Source organism: Populus alba, chromosome 15 (assembly GCF_005239225.2).
Source record: "Populus alba chromosome 15, ASM523922v2, whole genome shotgun sequence".
NCBI lineage: Eukaryota > Viridiplantae > Streptophyta > Magnoliopsida > Malpighiales > Salicaceae > Populus > Populus alba.
The window spans coordinates 4,975,205-4,996,857 of NC_133298.1; the positions used below are offsets into that span (position 1 = coordinate 4,975,205).

A 21,653-nucleotide genomic window follows, 5' to 3' on the forward strand; every position below is an offset into this window, starting at 1 on the left:
TAATGTAATACATATTATTTTGAATAGAATACAACTTAAAATATCACAGAGATGAAGTGACTCTTCAACCTCTCATCTTTATATAAGGACAAGACTCATGGGCTATAAATATCCCATGAATATTTTAAATTTTAGGTTCACAATCTCTTCATTCTCAATATTTTTTAGCGTATATATTATAGAATAGGATTCTAATATAGGATGTTGTAATCATTACAGTTACTCATGTATCTATCAGAATAGGATTCTAATATAGGATGTTGTAATCATTACAGTTACTGCAGTGTTCTACTGCCTCTATATAGAGGGTGTTTGGGAGTGTGGTTGCGGTTGCTTTTCAAATAGCTTTTCGTGCCGAAAAGCATGCCAATAATGTTTTTTCATTTTTTAAAAATCATTTTTGACATCAGCACATCAAAACGATCCAAAAAGTACAAACCGCACTCAATTTTAGCAAAAAAAAAAATTTGAATTTTGGTGAAAAGCCGGTTTGGCCACAATGGCTCATAAATAGAAAGGTTGGCTAAGGCACAACCCAACACATTCCATTATTCTCAACTTGGTATCAGAGCCACAAAACCCTAAAATAAATTAAACCTAATTTTCTCATAGCCTCCCAACCTCCCTTCTTCAATGGAACAGCCACCACATACATCTTCAAATTCTGCAACACCAGCAGTCCAACTTTCTTCTTCTCCGACAGTGCAACCCTCTTCTCTTGCAGCGCCTCCTCTACTTTCCTCTACTACGTCACCGCTTGGATTCTCCTCTGCCATGGCTAGTGAACGCCTCCTCTTGCAGTCCACGTTTGTTGCCTCTACTACCACAAGCATTATCTCCCTTAAATTAACAAACACCCATTATTTATATTGGCGTATGCAAATGCTGCCTTATCTCCTAGGCCAAGGAGTTTTTGGTTTTGTTGATGGCTCCAACACATGTCCATCAACACATGTTCTTGCCCATGATGATATCTCTCTTCAGGTAAATCCGTTTTTTTTCAAAACCTGGAAACAACAGGACCAAACTCATTCTAAGTGCTCTTCTTTCCTCCCTATCAATGAAAGTTTTGCATCTTGTTATTGGCTGTCAAAGTTCTTGTTCAGCTTGGGGCACTCTTGAGCGAGCTCTCGCTTCCACTTCCAACTCTCGTATTATGCAACTTAACGGCTCTCTTCAGGATCTTCGACAGGGTGATGAATCAGTAACTCAATTTATGCAAAAAGCGAAGGCCTTATTTGATGAATTGGTCGCTGCTGGTCGGCCAGTTTCCCTTAAAGATTTCAATTTATATGTGTTTTGTGGTCTTCTGGGGAGAGATTTTAAAAGACCATTGGTATTACATCATCGTCTGTCTTATTACTGAACGAACAATCATATTATCTTCACAGCCATCTCCTCACACATAAATTTCTTCATGTTCCTCTCCATGTGTGTTTTTTGGATATAGTTCCTCGCATCTTGGTTATCGATGTCTTGACATTGCATCTCATCGTATTTATATTTCCCGTCATGTCCGCTTCCATGAACATGTGTTTCCATTTGATAATTCTGAACAGATTGCAAAGGTCTCCACCACAACCCTCACCCCACCCGTTATTGTCACCCTCCCAAATTTGCTAAACCACCCACCACTACCCGCTTTCACTAGCCACCCAAACAGCCCATAACACTCTGCTTTACCACTCCAAACAGTCACCCGACCACAGCCTCCACCCATCCCTTGGCCATCATCCCATGCTTGTTTATCTAACCCTTATGATGCAGTTTCAGATCGTCAATTGGTCTCCTCTCCTCATGGTCTTGGGGCATTTTCTAGTCCCTCCTCTGCTTCGCCCTCCTTGGCCAGCACTCCTGCAGCTTCAGTCTCTACCTCCAGCCCCTCATCTACTGACAGTCCTATGCTTGAGGCTGCTTCTTTATCATCCTCTCTCGCTGATCTGCAACTTATGGTTGATTTGTCTTCTTATCAGCTGCCACAGGTCTCCTCGCTACAACCGTCTTCCCCTGCGTCTCCACCAACACACAGCAGACATCCTATGACTCTTAGACCGCGGCAGCCGAAGACAGCTAATCTGGTTGCTTCCGCTGCCGCTACTTCTACCTCCACACGGGTACTGTATTCTCCCTCTTCTGAGCCTTTTGCATTCTCTGATGCTGACCAATATGCAGTTTGGCATAATGCTATGTGTGATGAGATCGCTGCTTTACGCGAAAATCGCATTTGGTCTTTGGTTCCATTTCATCCTTTGATGAACGTTGTTGGCAGTAAACGGGTATATCGGATCAAACATCGTGTTGATGGTAGTATTGAGCGCTATAAAGCGCGCCTTGTTGCTAGAGGTTTTACCCAGCAGGAAGGTATTGATTATTCTGAAACCTTCAGTCCAGTTATTAAGCAGGCCACTGTCCGATTGGTTTTCTCTATTGCGGTTTCACGAAATTGGAAGATTTATCAGCTTGATATTCATAATGCCTTCCTCAATAGTGTTCTTATTGAAGAGGTCTACATGAAACAGCCTCGAGGTTTCGTTGACTCTTCTCTCCCATCTCATGTGTGCAGATTGCACAAATCATTGTATGGTTTGAAACAGGCACCGAGAGCATGGTACACTCGTCTAAGTGATTTTTTGCTCTCCATCGGTTTCCGGGCTTCCAAGTTTGACACCTCCCTATTTATCTTATCTGATGGTACTAATATTTTTTATCTCCTGGTGTATGTTGATGATATTTTGCTCACGGGTAGCAACTCTATTATGCTCCATCACCTTATATAGTTACTTAGCTCTGAGTTCAAGCTTCGTGACTTAGGTGTTGTTCACTACTTTCTGGGTATTGAAGTTCAGTCTACTAGTATAGGTTTACTGTTGCGTCAACATAAATATATTCTTGACATCCTCACCCGAGCTGGTATGACTTCCTGCAAACCAGTTGATACTCCAGTCTCCCCTTCGAAAGTCATTTTATTACCGGATCATTCATTCTCTGATCCTACACGATTTCGTCAAATCGTGGGTGCTCTTCAATATCTTACCTTCACCCGTCCAGATATATGTTTTGCTGTTAACAGAGTCAGTTTATGCATGCTCCTACAGATTCTCATTAGGCCGCTGTCAAACGTATTTTACGATATCTTAAAGGTACGGCATCTTATGGTTTCCATATCACTCGAGGCTCCTCTTTTGCTCTACATGGCTTTACAGATGTAAGATTGGGTTGGTAGTATATATTGATGATCGCAAGTCTACGGGTGGCTATCTTGTCTTTTTTGGTCAGACGCCGATTTCTTGGAAATCCGGCAAGCAACGCACTGTTGCTCGCTCCTCTACTTAGGCTGAGTATAAAGCCCTTGCTGATGGTACCGCTGAAGTCGTTTGGCTTCAATAATTGTTAACAGATTTACAGGTTGCCTCAGTCTCTGCCCCTACCATTTGGTGTGATAATCTTGGTGCTACCTATCTCTCAGCAAATCCTATCTTTCATGCTCGTACTAAGCATGTTAAAGTGGATTATCACTTTGTCCGTGACCGTGTTGCCAAGAAAGAAATTCAGATTCATTTTATTCCCTCTCGAGATCAACTTGCCGATGTCTTCACTAAATCGCTTCTTGTTGCATCCTTTACTACTTTTCGATTCAAGCTTCGGGTTGATCCCCCACCCTCAGCTTGAGGGGGCATATTATAGAATAGGATTCTAATATAGGATGTTATAATCATTATAGTTACTCATGTATCTATCAGAATAGGATTCTAATATAGGATGTTGTAATCATTACAGTTACTGCAGTGTTCTACTGCCTCTATATAAATAGGAAGGTTGGCTAAGGCACAACCCAACACATTTCATTATTCTCAACTGTATATATTCTCAAAGTATATTTATCTAAAATATCAGTGTTTTTTCTCTCTAAAAAAATTCTTAGCTTTTAAGAGTCCTAAAATCTAACAAATAGGATCTTTTGCATGTACTAGTCATCTTGGCTAGAGAAAATAGATTAAATTACTAAAATCAAGAAATTAACTAATTATTTAATACATAAATCTAATTTTTAAGATACTTGAATTTTTTGATACTTTCTATATATAACTTGATGTATTTAAAAGAAATAAATTGAACCCGTGATGAATCAATAATATATAACAGTGTGTGTGTATATACATATTCCTTATTGCACATTGATAACTGTGAAATAGGAATATAAATATCCTCGTATGTAAGCTAATTATTATACTTATTTACAGAATTCAAGTGAATCTCAAGTTGTGTATTCTAGCGTAGCGTGGAATCAATTACAAGAGAAGCTATAGCTAGCACCCAGAGCTAGCAAAATGCTCAAGATGTCCCCCAAACCCCAAGATCTTGTCATAGATGTGGAGGAAAACAAGAGTAGTAAAGATATTAATGTAGTTGATGTTGAGAACGAGAAGAAGAAGGATAGGAAGATCATCAATAAACCTTTACCATTTCATAAGCTGTTGAGCTACACTGATGCGGTGGATTGGTCACTTATGCCTCTGGGAACCTCGGGTTCTATCATCCATGGCACGGCTCAACTCATAGGGGATCTCTTGCTAGGTAAAGCCCTCAATGCATTTGGAAGCAACATCGGAGACGATGCTGCCATGGTTAAAGCCCTCGACAACGTATGTATGTATATATGTAATATTCCCATGCATCTCCATTAATTTCCATGCAAATCCGTATATCTATCTATCTATCTATCTATGATCTTCAAAATGTGTACATCTATATACCTGTAGGTTATTCCGTTCGTGTGGTACATGGGCATCGCTACCTTTCAGCTGGAATACTGGGCAAGTTGATTTTATGAATCCCATCATTAGATCTTAAAAAAAAAAAAATATTTTCAACATGCATGCCAAGGCAACTTATTCAATGTATTGATCGAAACACAAAGACGTCAATATTGACTTTGTATATCTCACGCGAATGTACATGCACTTGGAATTAATTAAATTTTGCAGAGGTCGGATGCTGGATGTATGCGCAAGTGAAAGGCAGTTAGCACGATTAAGATTCGCTTTCCTTGAAGCAGTCCTTAGCTTTCGATACAGATTTATCAGGTGGAAAAATCATCTGGAGTCACTAACCACATGAGCATCATACAAGAAGCTATTGGGAAGAAGGTACGTGCATATATATTCGATCAATTTCACTTTAAGTTGCTGTCCGAAAAACAAAGCTATGGTCCTAATATAATTTATATATGCATTTGGGCCATTTTCTATCGAGCTTTGCAACTTTTTTTTCTGGAATCTTAATTGCTGCCATATGCTGTTGGGAAGTGGCGCTGCTTTCCTTATTAGTTGTTCCTATGATTCTTGTGATTGGAGCCACTTACACCAAGAAAATGAACACTGTTTCAACAGTTAAACTGCTTTACCTCTCAGAAGCTACCTCTATGGTAGAGCAGGTACATATATATCCAGCTCACAACATATATAGGGCAAACTAATTAATTAAGCTGTTAGTAATATATATATATATATATATATATATATATATATATATATATATATGATCGTTGTTTAATTGAGTTGTTTCCTACCTTTCATCATACATATCACAGACCGTGTCTCAAATCAAAACAGTTTTTGCATTTGTTGGGGAGAGTTATGCAATCAAAACTTTTTCAGAGAGCATGGCCAAGCAGCTTTCCAAAAGCAAAGTGGAAGCACTGATAAAAGGAGTTGTAATAGGAACGTTTCAAACAGTCACGTTCTGTTCTTGGGCACTCATCATATGGGTTGCTGCCGTTGTAGTCACTGCCAAGAGGGCACATGGCGGTGACGTCTTAGCTGCAATTATGAGCATTCTCCTCGGAGTTATGTAAGTAGTGGCGTCTTCTGAAGGATCCCTCCTTCGATGAAAAGACGGATGGATCTAGCTTTCTTTATTCAGATGCGTAAACAAGGATGACTTGTTTGATCAATATGCAGATCACTCACTTTCGCTGCTCCAGACATGCAAATCTTCAATCAGACAAAAGCTGCGGGAAATGAAGTTTTTGAGGTTATCCAGAGGAAGCCTCTCATAACTAATGATTCAAAGGGGAAGACTCTCAATAGAATGGATGGCAACATTGACATACGTGATGTACACTTTGCATATATACCCATCCCGGCAGGACGCACTGATACTCAAGGGATTTTCTTTGTCAATTCCATCTGGAAAAATGGTTGCGTTGGTGGGAAGTAGTGGGTGCGGGAAGAATACTGTTATTTCCCTAATTGCTATAGGTTCTACGATCCCTCCAAAGGTTTGCAGCTCCTCCCATTCAACGAAAATGATTAAACTACAATTCAAGGAACCCTAATATGCACACACACACACACACTAGGATACATGCATAACGTATCCATTCATCCAAAACCCTATAGATCCTAAAATTGTATATGCCATGTGCATCAAGTTTAAATGCATGAAAACAGGAATGGATGCTTTTCATGAAAATACATGATTGAACCTGATCTGTCAACCCTGACAAAATGTGCAACCCTTTGCTGCCCAGGGGAGATCCTCATCGACAATCATAACATTAAGGATCTTGATTTGAAATTCCTGCGAAGGAACGTAGGAGCAGTTTCCCAAGAACCGTCCCTTTTTGCTGGGACGATCAAGGATAACTTAATTGTGGGAAACATGGGTGCTGATGATCAAGAGGTTGAAAACGCAGCTATGATGGCAAATGCACATCCCTTCATTTCTCAATTACCAAATCAGTACTCAACAGAGGTCATTTACTTGCTCCCTATCTAGTCGCTCCACGCGAACCACTATTTTAATTACCAATGCATCTTGGTTCATTTTTTACCACAGCCTCCAAAACAGAATTTTCTGTGATTAGTATGAACTTTCTCATAGATATAAGAGCCATTGCAGAGCGAGCACAGATACAACGATGACCTGCATTGTAGAATTAAATAGTTCACTTAATTACCAGGAGCATGGACTTTAAGCGATGAAACACGGTGAAACACAGATACAATGTGTTCCTCCATCTCTGTGAATACTTCAATTGATACACCTGTAAATAATATGCTACAAATTTGTTCTATATTGAATTTGTTATGTGTGACTACAATGACAGCATTCAGGTAGGCCAAAGGGGATTCCAATTATCTGGGGGACAAAAGCAGAGAATTGCCATAGCAAGAGCTATTCTAAAAAATCCTCCAATTCTTTTGCTTGATGAAGCCACAAGGGCACTCGATTCAGAATCAGAGAAGCTGGTTCAAGATGCCCTTGAGAAGGCTATGCAGGGAAGAACAGTCATCTTGATTGCACACAGGATGTCAACTATGATTCATGCAGATATGATTGCGATTGTAGAGAATGGACAAGTTATAGAGACAGGAACACACCGCAGCTTACTAGAGACCAGCAAAGTGTATGGCAAACTTTTTAGCATGCAGAACATCAGCACAGCTAACAACTCAAGGTTGGTTGGTCCCTCTTCCTTCATCATAAATTCAGTAACAGAAAGAGTCTAATTGAATAATGTGAACCATATGACTGAACTGCAGTCTGAAGAATCAGCAAGTACCAACCAACAGCTTTTATCTGCAGACCTTGATCAACACGAGGAACGTGGAGAACCCAACAAGCACCTTTGCAAACCTCCCTTGCAAGAGGACCAGAAAGGAAGGAAGGAAGGAAGCTAGCCCATTCTTCAGAATATGGTTTGGATTGGAACATAAAGATCTTGTAAAGACTGTCATTGGCTCTGTTGCAGCGGCTTTCTCTGGTATCTCAAAGCCCTTTTTCGGGTACTTCATTATAACGGTTGGAGTGACATACTACAAGGAAGATGCAAATCGCCGTGTTGGTTGGTTTTCAATCATGTTTGCTCTAATAGGACTCCTTTCATTATTCACGCACACCTTGCAGCACTAACTCTTTGGAGCAGGAGAGAAGGCAATGGCAAACCTCAGACAAGCTTTATATTCAGGTATCAGTTCTGTCAATCAGTACCTGCATCATCACTTACATATTTTTGTCATATAACCTCGCATCACCATTAATCAATCTCTGTTCCTGATCAAGCCATAAATATGCAAATTAAACCTGTTTTTGCAGGTGTTCTACTCAATGAATTAGCATGGTTTGAGAAACCTGAGAACACTGTTGGTTCACTTACTTCTCGGATTATCCACGACACCTCCAAGGTCAAAATCATAATTTCTGATCGCATGTCAGTAATTGTCCAATGCCTCTCCTCCATTCTGATCGCAACAATTGTTAGCATGGTTGTCAATTGGAGAATGGGTCTGGTAGCTTGGGCAGTGATGCCTTGCCATTTCATAGGTGGACTAATTCAAGCCAAGTCTGCCAAAGGATTTTCAGGTGACTCTGCTGCTGCACATTATGAACTTGTTGAACTTGCTTCCGAGTCCACAGCCAACATAAGAACCATTGTATCATTTTTCCATGAAGAGCAAATTCTCAAGAAAGCCAAGATATGTCTGGAAAATCCAAAAAGGAGGAGCAGGAAAGAAAGTATCAAGTATGGGCTCCTTCAGGGCGTCTTCCTTTGTTTATGGAATATTGCACATGCCGTTGCTCTATGGTACACAACACATTTAGTTGACAAACATCAAGCCACCTTCTTAGATGGCATAAGATCATACCAGATTTTCTCTCTTACAGTACCTTCAATCACAGAATTATGGACACTGATCCCCACTGTCATCTCTGCCATTGGTGTACTGGCTCCTGCATTCGAAACCCTTGACCGGGAGACCGAAATTCAACCAGATATTCCAAAGAGTCCAGATCTTGAAACGATCGTGGGGAGAATTGAATTTCAGAACATCCAATTTAACTACCCATTACGACCAGAAGTGACGGTTCTCCACAACTTCAGCTTACAAATTGAAGCTGGATTAAAGGTGGCACTTGTTGGGCCAAGCGGATCCGGAAAGTCCTCGGTTCTGGCCCTTTTGCTAAGATTCTATGATCCAAGGGAAGGAAGGCTTTTAATTGATAAGAAGGATACAAGAGAATACAATCTGAGGAAATTGAGGAGACAAATTGGGTGGGTGCAACAAGAACCAATTCGTTTTAGCTCCTCAATAAGAGACAATATCATCTATAGGAATGAAGGGGCTTCGGAAACTGAAATTGTGAAGGTATCAAGGGAGGCAAATATACAAGAGTTTGTAAGTAATTTTCCTGATGGGAATGATACAGTTGTAGGGGAGAAGGGCTGCCAACTTTCAGGTGGACAAAAGCAACGGATAGCAATTGCTAGAACCCTACTAAAAAGGCCTGCAATTTTGCTCCTCGATGAAGCAACGAGTGCCCTCCACACTGAGACTGAAAGATCTATAGTGAGTGCTTTGGGATCAGTAAAACTGAACGACAACAGGGGCTCGGGGTACACAACCACACAGATCACAGTTGCACACAGGATTTCTACAGTTAAAAACTCAGATACTATAGTCGTAATGGATAAAGGTGAGATTGCTCAGATGGGTAGCCACTCGGCTCTAATAGCGACATCTGATGGATTATATTCAAGATTACACCAGCTCCAGAACTGAATAGAAAAGTGATCCCTCTTCCATCATAGATGTTAGTTTACTGCGTGAACTTTATATATCAACTACAAGTCAAAGCATGATGTAGATGCAAATGTCCTTTTCATCATTAAAAAGAAAGGGATGAGATTTAATTAATTACCATGGTCAAGGATCAAAGAGAAGCACAGAAATTTAAAATATTCTTCTAAAATGCAATGAAGACGCCATCTATTTTCTTGAGCTGCTCCATCTCCTGTCCATTTGCTATCCCAGGATCAATGGCACACAACTGGAAAGAAGGAAGAAGAAGAAAAATCCGATGTGAAGCTTCCACGTGAAATAACAGCATGGAGAGAAAAAACAGGTTAACTAGAGGAGTAGAACCTGGTAATGGGCCTTCTTCAGTGTCCATGTTCAACAAAGGTTTCCAAACTGAAAACTTGTCATATGGATTGAATTATTTCAAAAACCACAAATTATAGGATTCATGTCCTTTCCACAAGTTATGTGACAACAATTTCTCAGCAGAAATGTATCAAGATAGAAAGGCTAGAATTTAACTAGCTCAAACCTCTGGATATTTGGGGGATACAAAGTACAAAGAGCATTATATTTTCTGGATTCATTACTAATATTAAGGCCAAAGAGGAAGAAAGATGGAACCAATAAATTATTCTTGTAAATGGCTGATCCTGATCACTGTTACAGTGAGACATGAATAGGGAAGCATGTTAAGGTTTTGGATATTTTGGTGTCCTTTATTACATGTTCAAGAATCAAGCCGAAAACGCAGGAGGTTTTTTACATACATGAGCAGGGTCTAAAATCAAGAGGTTGTACTGCAGCACTTTATTCTCTTGACGTCTGACTTGAATCCCAACAATAGTTATTGAGTGACCATCGTGTTGGTAGTACAAGGGTCTACTCATTAATGCATCAACAACTTAAATCAATTCAAGAATTACATTCTCATACTTGATAAAACTATGTAGCAAATAGTAAGATGCATGGCAAGAATAACTTGCGCTCTGTTGGTAATGACAACATGTCGATTTCAGGCAGATTTGGTTAAGCTTTTCGTAGAAAAATAATTCCACATCCCATCGAGAAGAGCCCGATGACCCTCATTCTTTCTTGGAAATTTATTTGCCACAGAATAATCACTTCCACCAGCCTTTTTGTTGGTAGAGGATCGAGACATGTCATTCACAGCAGATTCTAGCTGCGAAACATCACAATTTCGACCCAGCAGATAACTATCCATGGGTCCATAAACCTGAGAAGCTTTTCTCTTGCCTCTGGCATTTGTTGTCATGAGAGGTGAGGGAAGACTGGTACTGGGAACAGAAAGAAAAAAGCTTTGCAATTCCTCAGGACCAAAATCAACAATTCTAGCACGAAGGGCCAAAAGAGCCAAAAGGGGAAGCACATTCAGTAGTTCCAATCCAATGTCTAGAACCATAGACGGAATTGTTGAAATGATGAGAGCCAATGGCATCAAAACCTTTTTTCCCAGGCAATCCTTAAGCCATCTATGAAAAAGGGAATTTCGGAGACAAAAACAGAGCCACCAAACAAAACTTCTCTGGCATCTTGTCTATGGGAAAGCAAATGGGAACTAAGCATTTGGGTGTTACGCCAACCACAACCCACCCAACATCTTCAGAACGCAAGCTCTGAAAATGGTCATCACAGCCAGACAGTAAGACAGTGGTGTTGGCATCAGCATGTAATTCGAAACAGTTGGACAACAAGGAGTTGAAGCCACCCGGGGGTTGACATGGTATATAAAAGGAGCTCCTATTCTGCAAAGCAATCAAACAAGAAATCTTTTCAACCATGGTGTTGTTGTCTAGAGCTGTGGGTGTAGAAGATGGAGGCGCAAGAGAAAGTTGTTGGGCCAATTCCAAGTCCCTTGCAAATTGCTCATCCTTTGCAGTATCAACAACAACACCACCATCATCATCCTTGTCAAAGTGGTTGTTGGCATGCAAGCATCCACCATCGAATATTTATAATTCAATACACAGGAAGGGAGGAAAGATTAATTACCTTTGAAGCTGTGACGGAGGAGGGGTTAAGGGACAACTTGCAAGAGAATCCATTTTATTATTTCCTTAATTATATTCTATCCATCCTGCATTGCAAGATATAATTATAGTGTACCAGGCAGAGCGCTCAGTGTAAAACTTTTTAAAGGAACCAAAGAAGAATAGGATTATATCATCAGGAAGGCAGACGTGGAGGCAACGCGGCATAAGTAGGAGTAGAATACAAGAAAGCCATATTATTTTTAACATTAATGCATAAAATCAATAAAAAAAATTATATAATATATATATATATATAATGTTTTTCAGAAACACGTAGTTAGTTAAAAAAAAAAAAAAAAAACTCAGAAGCACGTACTTAGTTACTTGAGGCTGTCCTATCCTCATTCCCAACCCAACCGATGCCTGCGAACTGCCTGCCCTCCGCGTTGTCCTTTACGGATAACTAGTTTCTTTGTCTTAATTAATACTCCTAATAATTAAACGATAATAACTCAATTTTCAGGACAAAAAGCGAGGCAAAATATCAGTTTTCCAATGGATTGAGATAATGAAGATTTATTCTCCAAAAAAAAAAATTGAAATTAATTATTCAGTAGAGAAGTAACGAAGTTAAATAAGAATTTCTTTATGAAATAATAAATACGCGTGGCCTTTCTCTCTCGCTTATAAATTGTTACCCATAGCTGTTGCAAACGTAAGATTTTCACATAAAATATATTTTAAGCCTCAATACATCTTAAAAATAATTTATTACTACAGCAGGCAGTTCATCCTACCCTCCAATTCACAAATTCTTAAAACTAGCAACTACTTGCCATCCTTTCCTTCGGGAACTTGCTTTAGCTGACTCAACAGAACCGAACCAAAAACGGGTCCCGTAATTGCGCCAACGTTCGACATTCATTCCTGTAATATGTTAATCTCTATCTTCACAGAATGGTCTGTCATTTTATAAAATGTATTATGGTGGAGCTTCTGTTGTTCATTATTTTGATTACAACAGTTCCTTCGTGTACCTTCCCTTCCTAGCTCAAAGTCTCCCTAAGATAATGAACCCGCCAGAACCAGCTGCAGTTAAGCTTCTTCTTTGCTAACCGCCCGAGTTCCACTCTTAGAGAGTAGTAGGTCTTTCATTTCTCTGTAACTCCTCAGCTCTTCCAGAGCATCTCCTGTTTTTCTTGGCATAAAAAACCCAGAAGTTGTGCCTATCCCTTCCTCTACATCAGTCCTCATGGATTGGGATGAGTAACAACTTGGATCTTGTCGCAGGGGAGGTGCTGTCCGCAGCATCTGAACAAGGATACCAACAGCAGCATCTTGAGATTTTTTCCCTACTGCTGCAGCTTGGGAACTGGACTCAAAATAAAATGCAAAACGAAGGTCATGGTGATGAAAAGAAATAAGAAAAATAACCCAGCAGCAAAAGCATTGAACGTCAAAATCTCAGGATTGAAAAGAAAAGCATCGTAAACAGGTGAACTTGTGCACAAAGAGCAAATGCACAAACAAAATGATGAATCATGGAACGTCAAAATACCAGGATTGAAAATAAAAGCATCATTGTGTTTTCTCTCAACTTCATCAGTGGGAGATATCATGGAAGAGGTTGTGCCAAACTGCAAGCAAGTTAATGCTATCTTTCTTCAGACATAAAATCTCTCTTGTTCATTTGAGAGTATCCTTGCATTTAAACTTCTCTTTTCCTACTACCTGTTTTCTCCTTAGGTCTCCCTTGTCAAATTTATTAATTTTCCATACTACTATTAGCTTAGATAACGTAATATCAAACAAAGCATTCCACATCACCCCCTCGACTTAAAACAAAGAAACAACAATAGAGATGGAACTGATAACAAAACTAATCGAGAAAACTGGAACAAACTGAACTATCCATCTTTCAGGAGAAGTATTTCATGCAATCTAGAGACCAATCACAAGGCTTTACCCAATAGATCCAAACTAAACATGCAACCAACATAGAAGAGATGTTCATACTGAAAATATCCACATGAGAATAAAATATTGGAATAAAAACTGACCATACAGATTCATAACCACTTCATATATGGTTACGTAAACACTAATTATGCCTGCCATTTTATCGTAGCTGAAAATTTGAGGTAAATATAGGTACCTGGCATGGGAATCTGATGTGTCAACATCATCAACGTCAAAAGGACATGAGAAATCGTCATCCTCTAAATCATCTTGGAAAGATAATCTACTTGAACTTCTAGAAAAACCAATGCGTGGAGAACCACTAGAAGATAACAATCCTGAGAAGCGCCCTGAATCATCTTTGCTATCTTTGAGCAGCTACAGAACAAATAAAATTAGCCTCATTAGTCAGAACACGATTAGATAGATGGAGTTTGCATGCAGGAATGAAAACCGTTAAAAACAGGTCGATGGGCAAAGACTACCTTCTGACCAGAATAATGATTTACATTGCCAGAGTTTAACTCGGCAAACCTTATAGCTTCTGATTTCTTGAATGATCGAATCCCAGAAGGAGACTCCTGTGATGATGAATCGTGTTTTGTGCTTCTGGGAGATAAAGGTGGAAGAGAATGCCTACTTGAATCAGAAAAGTTAGGAGAAAGGTATCTAGAACTTGTGCCTGATATAGAAAGTGGAATAGTTACGGGTGCAGTTTCTGAAGTAACGCGAGCTAGCACAGGACTACCATTGTAGAGGTGTGTTGGGGTAGAAGGGGACATTGATGGTGAGAATGGAGGGGAAATCTGGTACTCATCATAACAAGTAGCCTTTTGAGGAGTTGGTGGTCGATAGTTTTGGGCTCTATGACCATAAATATCAGTAGGAGAAGATGGAAAATCACACGTCATGCGAGATGTGCGATAAGGTGGTGGAGATCCACCAAGTGGTTGGTTCATCATATGAGCTGCTCTATGGTAACCGCTTGTCCAGCTATGAGGGCGTTGAAAAGGAGAAGAAACAGGTGGTTGCATTCCTCTCAGGGGAAAGGATGTAGCACCAACTCCCTTCTCTGAAGAGGGGAAAGACCTAAGAGGATCAGTGGTAGGGCTACCAACATAGTCCATTATAATCTTTGGTGGCATAGTTGTGACAGGCTCAAGCTTGAAATCAGATAGTGTTGAACGATAGGTCACAGATACACAAAGGCTGCCAGGCAGGGCCTCAACAGGGACAAAACTGAGCTCCTTCATTACTTCCTCATCTGCACTGGAAAAGGGTTCGCAAAATGAAGAAACTTTGTAAATGATATCAAAATTGTAAGTTTGCTTGCATGAGCTTAGCTGACGAAAGATCCGGTATGCTGGGAGAAGCCTCATGTGGGAGTAAAGGGAGCGTAAGAGTATGATTGACTTCTTATATGTCTTCTTGTAAGAGGCAGGTCTTTCAGCGGTTTGGGGAGGCATAACCCGCAGGGACTCATAGTGAACAACCCACCTCTCTAAAACTGTCTCGACAGATGTCCCGGGGTCAACATAAAAATTGTGCATGGATGAAGATGGAGGAGACGGTTGGTGAACAAGTATTACATCAATAACCATGGGATCCATGAGATTTCTATGCCAAAAACTCAAGTTATCTAGAGCAGCAGGGCGGTCTCCAAGAGCTAAATTGAACCATTTGTCACTCTTTTTCACATGAGAAATGGAACAAAAGTCCCGAGGGTGATTATGGGGATGAAGAGAGGGAATCCTGGAGTCCAAAATGATGTGCAAGCTCTTCAATAGAAAATGGGAAATGATTTGTTCTAGTTTTCCAGAATCATGGTGAGAATGACCATGCATATCCACGGTACTTGAGGAAAATCCCGATGACAATCAATCAATCAATAAGATAAAACCACGATTCTCTGCTCTGCTCTGCTCTGCTCTGCTCTGAGGTTAGGGATAAACAAGAAGATTAATTTTGATTAAAGGGGAAAAATGCAAAGAAAGGAAATATGGAAAAGGTGGAGTAAGAGGAAATAAAGCTAAGAATGGATTGGGCAGCTCTGCTCATGAGAAGCCAGTTGACCAAATGAATGAAGCTTTTATGTTATATTATGCAAGCATACAGCAGATTGTAGAAGAATGAAAAAAATAAACAAAATGACGATGGATTAGTGAATAGTAAGAAGCACAATAAAGCAATCGAAGAGCAACGGATCAGATCAGATGAGGCCGGGAGTGATAGCTCAATAGACAGATAAATGTTGATCCAAAGTGCAGCAATAATTATCAAGAAAAAATTCAATCTGATTCAAGATTTTATGATATTAAAAGAAAACAAGAAAATCTTGATCTAATAACGCAAGGCAGGCAAAGCGATCTTGATGTAAATAAATAAAATGTTTATGAAAAAAAGGGTGGGGGGGAGGAATGGAAAACTCACCAGCAAAGAAAAAAAAACAAAAAGAAGAGGCGTGGGGGAGAAGAGAAGGGAAGGGAAGGGAATGATTAGTAATTAATTTTTTGCCGGCGGAGAGAAGTGAAACAATCCAACACACAACAAATAAATTATGCGAGATGGTTTGCTGGCGTAGGAAGAGGAGGTAAAACACGCACGCACGCGGATAGAGAGAAGGGAGAAACAGAATTCCTCGCAGCAGCAGGAGGTAAAATGGTTAAAGGAAAAAGGTTCACAGAAAAGTGAAGCGAAGCAGTGGTGGAAGTGGAAATGGAAGTGGAAGGAGTTTAAAAGGAAGATGAGTTCATAGTTTACACTGCTACCTAGAACTTGTCACGATGATCAAACAGATCCAATGATGGAACACTTATTCACCCATCCATCCTAAAACGCTAAACCCATCTCAAAAACCTCCCCCCTTCTCTCCTCCTCCTCCCCCACCCTCTCCCCTATTAAAAATACACTACACACTCCTCCGCTCCACCACCCCTTTCATCATGTCCTGGACCCCAGTTATCAATTATTAGCGTTGTTTAATTATCCCATTAGTCTATAAACTCCAGTTAAAATCATCTTGCTGTTGTGTTTTGTTAGTTTATGAATCGTGAACTAAAATTAAAATAGAGATGATTGGTAGCCATGACGCTAATCAAACCACTGAATAGCCCCACCAGCCTACCACGCCACTGCGGTTGATCTTGTTGTTTTTTTGAAAAATTTTAAATTTATTTTTTTAAAAAAAATTGAATACATATTTTTTGGATTCGTTTTAATGTGTTGATATTAAAAATAATTTTTAAAAAATAAAAAAATATTATTGACATGATTTTTAATATGAAAAGTTATTTGAAAAGCAACCGCTATTACACTCCCAACAGCTATTTGTCAGATATCCTTTCTTGTTCTGGTTTGCATTTGGTTTGCATTTGGGCTGGGCCTCCAAGGCTGGAAATATTCGTAGCTACGAGGATTGCAATCTCGTTGTCAGATAACTAAATTGGGCCTCAGCCTCACATGTAGATGCAGGAGGGTGTCTCAAAAAACTACAAGGAATTGTAACAATAATTTCTTCTTCTTTTTTTTTTTCTTTGTTTTGTTTTTCCTCGAACAAGGAAAAAAAACTGAATGTTTTGAAACTATTATTAGACGATGAGTTCTTTTTGTAATTTCTTAAAACAAATTCCACAGTAACAAAGATGATTAAATAGTCATTAATTTGTATTGAATATACTCATTTGATAACATATTTTTTTGTAAAATATTTTCTTTTTTTCATTAAAATTAAAATAAATCAAAAAGGACATGAATAGAAAGAAAAAAAGAGTTATAAATAGATTTTAAGAACATGAGGATTAATATTAAAAGATATAAAGATTAAATATATAATTTAAAACCTCGAGAACCAATTAATTTTTCTTACTACACTATGAGGACTAAGTTACATTGAACCTGGACTGAATAGATTTTAAGAACATGAGGACTAATATTAAAAAATATAAAGATTAAATATATAATTTAAAACCTCGAGAACCAATTAACTTGAAACAAAAACTTGTTAAAATAAATATAAAAGTAGGTGTATGGTATCAATACATAACAGCAAGCAAAGCACATACGTCAGCAAAACAAACACGCGGAGACGAAATGGCAAGTGCTAGTCTTTCGGAGATCGGGAGAGAAGATACATTGAACCTGGACACAACTGGTTGAGGCTATAAGAAAACCACAAGGGCAGAGACTGGTTGCCATCCATAAACCAAGCGAGATAAAATTAGAGTGGCTGATCTTCTCTCGTAGCAAACCAAGGAAGAAGAGAGAGAAATTGTAGTAGTGGTAATGGGGCTGGCCAAGGATAGAGATGAGCAGGAGATGATGCTAAAGAAGAGAAATGCGGAGCTGGAGAAAGCCCTCGAAGAAAGCAAACGGAGGGAGGAAAAGATGATTTCAGAGCTACAAAGGACATGGGAGAGGCTCAGAGTGGCAGAGGAGGCTGAGGAGATGCTCTGCTCCCAGCTGGGTGAGCTGGAGGCCGAGGCTGCCAATCAAGCCCGTGCCTACCATTCCCGCATTCTCTCTCTCATGAACGAGCTCTCCCAAGCCCACAATCTTCTCCATCTAACCAATTAATACCATAATCATCGTCAACATCCCCTGTTCTTTTCTTCTTTTCTTCTTGGCTCCTCAACAAGCATGTGTATCTGGGAGCGGGTAGATATGTTTCTTGCCTGTACCTTTGTATGTTGATTAGGTCTCTCTCTAGATGATTGAAGACTCCCTCCCTTTCCCAATTCCAGGAGAGTCAATAATTTTGTCCATTGTTTTCTCTTTTTCCTTTTTCTTTGTTCTAGAAAGAGTGAATGGAATTTGAGTATTCGCCCTGCCTTGATTAGTTTCTTCTTTTTCTAGTTTTATTTCAGCAGTGTTTTCTCCTGCATCGTCGTAACCTTCTCTGGAAAAAATCATCGTATGAGATGTACCGAAGCATGCATGGCCAATGGTAACATGTTATACAGGGGTTCTGACAGCAACTCGCCTTTTTTAGATTGGCAGCAGCAGAACTGTTTAATTAACTGTTTTTACCCGGGCAGCCAGAGTTTGTCTCTGCACATATTCGTTCATAAAAAATTTGGTGATAACAAACTAACAAAGCTCAGTTGAGCAATTTGTATATTGTATTGGTTTAAATTAATTCATTCAATTTATAACCGAGTAATGAAAGTAACCATAGTAATTTATCTTCTTTTTTTCCTTCTCTTTTTCTTCCTGGTTAGGCTTTAATTGATATTCGGTTTCGGGTTGGATAAAATCTAAGTTTAAATTAAAAAAAAAAAAAACTGTAAAAAAACAGAGAGGAAATTAAAAATAAAAAAAGATGCCATATATAGATGTCAATCACCGAGGTTAATTGTAAAATTTATGATATAGATCATGAATATGACCACAAAAAGGTAATTTGATTAGGTAATATATCTTCATTTTTTATTCATTATTTTATTTTTAGATGGGTCTTAATTAGTTTCGGATGGGATGAAATTTGACATCCAATTGAAAAGTTATCAAAGAGACTAAATTGAAGAACTATAAAATGAATGCTTTTTTAAAAAAATCATATTGCATTGTCTTGAATTAACTTAGAAAACTCACAATCTGGATCTTAAACATGACTTTCCGTCTTTTTTTTTTAATCTATGTTTTTTGCATGGAAAAAAAATGCCATATTGCAATATGTCTCCTTTTTTTGTATTTTTTTTAATTTATATTTTTTTTCTGAATTTCAAAAGAAATTTAGAATTAAAAAGGTATTATTATTTAATAATTTGATATATATGTTACATTTAACTCATGTAGAGTTTATATAACAATAGAACAAAACATATAAGGAAATAGAATAAAATAAATTATAGAAAATATGTTTGATCATCTCCTTTGATTTAGATGGTTGAAATAATTTCTTGATTGCAAAAAATTGTTGAATCCCTTAATCACTTCCTTTTATTGATTACGAAATAATCAATAATATTTACTTTAATTTTTTTCTTAACATGCTCTCTCAAACTCATGACAAATGTTTTTCATGAGTTTAACATACACAACTTCTATTGTCATTATAGTTTCACCTGCTTATCTTCAACAATTATATTTTTTTAAATATAAATATTCTTAGCTATTTTTCTTCTTTTATGGCTGATGTCATATTTCTAATCAAAACATCTCTTTTCAAGATTTGGCTTTTCCAGTGATCATTTTATTTTGGCCCACTCTTCATCATGCTAGTATCTTCTTCTTATCATGACTCCTTGGCTATTTTCCTTTTTCTTTTTTTTGGAAGAATTCTTTTTTTTTTTTTGGTATCTTTTTTGTGCCATCTTATATCTTGTGCAAGAACTTATCAACTTGCACAAAGTCTCTTTTATTTTTGTTGGCAAACACAAGAGAATCGACACGGGAAAGGCTAAGTCTAGTGGGACTAGACTATCACGTGAGGTCTATTTTTAAGATGAAAAATTGACCCCGTGACAAGTTTCTCTTGTTAGAATTTGTCATCTTGCACTTCATTTTATTTTATTTTTTGTTTTCTTTGGATATCATTTGTTCATCCACATGATCTTAAGCTTCTTCTTATCATGAGTTGATTTATCATTAAAAAAGAATAGTAAATAAAATATTTGGTAGATAATGAAGAAGATTAAAAACAAAATATTTTGAAGAGGTCAGATAGATGGCATAAAGTTGCTTACCGAAAAAGTAGAAGTTAATATTTAGAATAATATATGATCGAGTTGCTTTGATACCAAGAAGAAATTTAGAATGTAAGAGGATGTTATAATTCAATAATTTGATATGTGTGTTACACTCATGTGGAGTTTATATAGTCATATAACAAGATATAAGGAAATAAAATAAATTATAGAAAATATGCTTGATCATCTTCTTTGATTAGATGATTGAAATATTTTTTTTCATTGCCTAGAGTAGTTGAATTCCTAGATCTCTTCCTTTTATTAATTAGAAAATAAACAATAATATTTATCTTGATTATTTTATTAATAATTACATCCTTCAATACTCGGTTTATTAAAAATTTGACTTCATAATTTGTTATGGTTTACTTTCTTTATGGTTATCTCAATGTCATGATCTATATCACAGGTTTGATGGGTTAACCTAATTGACTACATCACCGTTGTGTTTAACCTCTGCCTAACTTTATTAGGCTTCATGGATTAAATCGTAAGAAAAAAAATTAGGAGTGAAATGAAAATATAATGATATATTGTATTGACCCAAGTTAATTTGTCCAGGTAATGAGAATAACCATAATGAGTTAACTCGGTTGGACAATTTATCTCTTTCTTTTTCCTCTCATTTTCTCCCTGGTTAGGCCTTAATTGGCATCTAGTTGGATGAAATTTGGGAATAAATTAAAGAGATGTAAATGAATCGAGAAGGAAATTTTTTTTTAAAATTCCATATAGCATCGACCTCGGTCACCTTAGGTTAATCTTAAAATTCACGATACAAGTCATGGACATAACTACAAAGAGGTAATTCAATTGGCCAATATATTTTTTTTTTCATCCCTTGTTTTCTCTTTTATTAGTCTTTAATTGGGCCTTAATTAGCATATGGTGGGAAGAATTTTGTGACTAAATTGAAGAGTTATAAAAGATTTAGGGATACACTTTTTCATATTGTATCGACCTAATTAGCCTATGTTAACCTATAAAATTCATGATCCAAGTCATGAACACGACCATAATAAGGTAATTTGGTTGGGCAATATGTCTCCTTTTTTATCCATGATTTTATCATTGGTTGGGTCTTAATTAGCCTCGAGTTGGATGAAATTTGAAACCAAATTGAAGAGTTATCAAATAAAATAAATTGAAGAGCTATAAAAGAATTGATAATAAAATTAAAAAAAAATATATCATATTGCATTGACCTTAATCAACCTAGGTAAACTTATGAAATTCACGACAAGGATAATGGATACAACCACAATGAGGTAACCAGGTTAGGCCTTAATTAGCCTTGGGCATGATGAAATCTAGGAGCAAGTTCAAGTGTCATCAAAGAATTTGAGACCAAATAAAAAAATGTGTGAAATATGGAACTAAATTGAAATGACATAAGAGAATTAGGGGGATTTTCTGGCGTGTGCACAAGC

At 37.9% G+C, this 21,653-nt stretch overlaps 4 protein-coding genes and 1 pseudogene across 5 annotated transcripts; 3 read left to right on the top strand and 2 right to left on the bottom strand.

Annotated features, from left to right (window-relative positions):
- Positions 1-4,337: 4,337 nt before the first annotated feature.
- On the top strand, positions 4,338-7,514 carry LOC140954283 (ABC transporter B family member 19-like). Its single transcript, XM_073404990.1, has 7 exons — positions 4,338-4,647; positions 4,761-4,814; positions 5,307-5,434; positions 5,591-5,850; positions 5,961-6,208; positions 6,533-6,756; positions 7,119-7,514. Exons 1-7 carry the CDS (start codon positions 4,338-4,340, stop codon positions 7,512-7,514), a joined length of 1,620 nt encoding a protein of 539 aa, XP_073261091.1.
- LOC118043977 (ABC transporter B family member 14-like) lies at positions 7,509-10,442 on the top strand (annotated as a pseudogene).
- LOC118043998 (uncharacterized) lies at positions 9,751-12,503 on the bottom strand. Its single transcript, XM_035052136.1, has 5 exons — positions 12,411-12,503; positions 11,199-11,512; positions 10,643-11,077; positions 10,355-10,466; positions 9,751-9,834 (listed from the first exon to the last, which is right to left on the bottom strand). Exons 1-5 carry the CDS (start codon positions 12,501-12,503, stop codon positions 9,751-9,753), a joined length of 1,038 nt encoding a protein of 345 aa, XP_034908027.1.
- Positions 12,205-16,453, bottom strand: LOC118043942 (autophagy-related protein 13a-like). Of its 2 annotated transcripts, XM_073405005.1 has the most exons (4): positions 15,968-16,453; positions 14,023-15,466; positions 13,734-13,915; positions 12,205-12,950 (listed from the first exon to the last, which is right to left on the bottom strand). In XM_073405005.1, the coding sequence occupies exons 2-4, from the start codon at positions 15,379-15,381 to the stop codon at positions 12,674-12,676; spliced, it is 1,818 nt and encodes a 605-aa protein (XP_073261106.1). In that variant the 5' UTR covers positions 15,382-15,466; positions 15,968-16,453; the 3' UTR covers positions 12,205-12,673. The 2 variants fall into 2 exon arrangements, with proteins under 2 accessions (XP_073261106.1, XP_034907947.1); XM_035052056.2 differs by having other exon boundaries at positions 14,023-16,453.
- Positions 16,454-17,704: 1,251 nt separating this feature from the next.
- On the top strand, positions 17,705-18,371 carry LOC118043943 (protein RESPONSE TO LOW SULFUR 2-like). Its single transcript, XM_035052057.2, has one exon. It carries the CDS (start codon positions 17,819-17,821, stop codon positions 18,107-18,109), a length of 291 nt encoding a protein of 96 aa, XP_034907948.1. The 5' UTR covers positions 17,705-17,818; the 3' UTR covers positions 18,110-18,371.
- Positions 18,372-21,653: the final 3,282 nt, after the last annotated feature.

Coding starts and splice junctions, on each gene's coding strand:
- LOC140954283 (XM_073404990.1), top strand. CDS start 4,338: ATGTCCCCCAAACCCCAAGATCTTGTCATAGATGTGGAGGAAAACAAG. Junction 4,815..5,306: donor CCTTTCAGCTGGAATACTGG/GCAAGTTGATTT, acceptor GCTGTTGGGAAG/TGGCGCTGCTTTCCTTATTA. Junction 6,757..7,118: donor CAAATCAGTACTCAACAGAG/GTCATTTACTTG, acceptor GACAGCATTCAG/GTAGGCCAAAGGGGATTCCA.
- LOC118043998 (XM_035052136.1), bottom strand. CDS start 12,503: ATGAATGTCGAACGTTGGCGCAATTACGGGACCCGTTTTTGGTTCGGT. Junction 10,467..10,642: donor CGGGCTCTTCTCGATGGGAT/GTGGAATTATTT, acceptor ATTAATGAGTAG/ACCCTTGTACTACCAACACG. Junction 9,835..10,354: donor TGATTTTAGACCCTGCTCAT/GTATGTAAAAAA, acceptor CCTTCTTTCCAG/TTGTGTGCCATTGATCCTGG.
- LOC118043942 (XM_073405005.1), bottom strand. CDS start 15,381: ATGCATGGTCATTCTCACCATGATTCTGGAAAACTAGAACAAATCATT. Junction 13,916..14,022: donor ATCATTATTCTGGTCAGAAG/GTAGTCTTTGCC, acceptor TTTGTTCTGTAG/CTGCTCAAAGATAGCAAAGA. Junction 12,951..13,733: donor ACATCAGATTCCCATGCCAG/GTACCTATATTT, acceptor TTTTGAGTCCAG/TTCCCAAGCTGCAGCAGTAG.
- LOC118043943 (XM_035052057.2), top strand. CDS start 17,819: ATGGGGCTGGCCAAGGATAGAGATGAGCAGGAGATGATGCTAAAGAAG.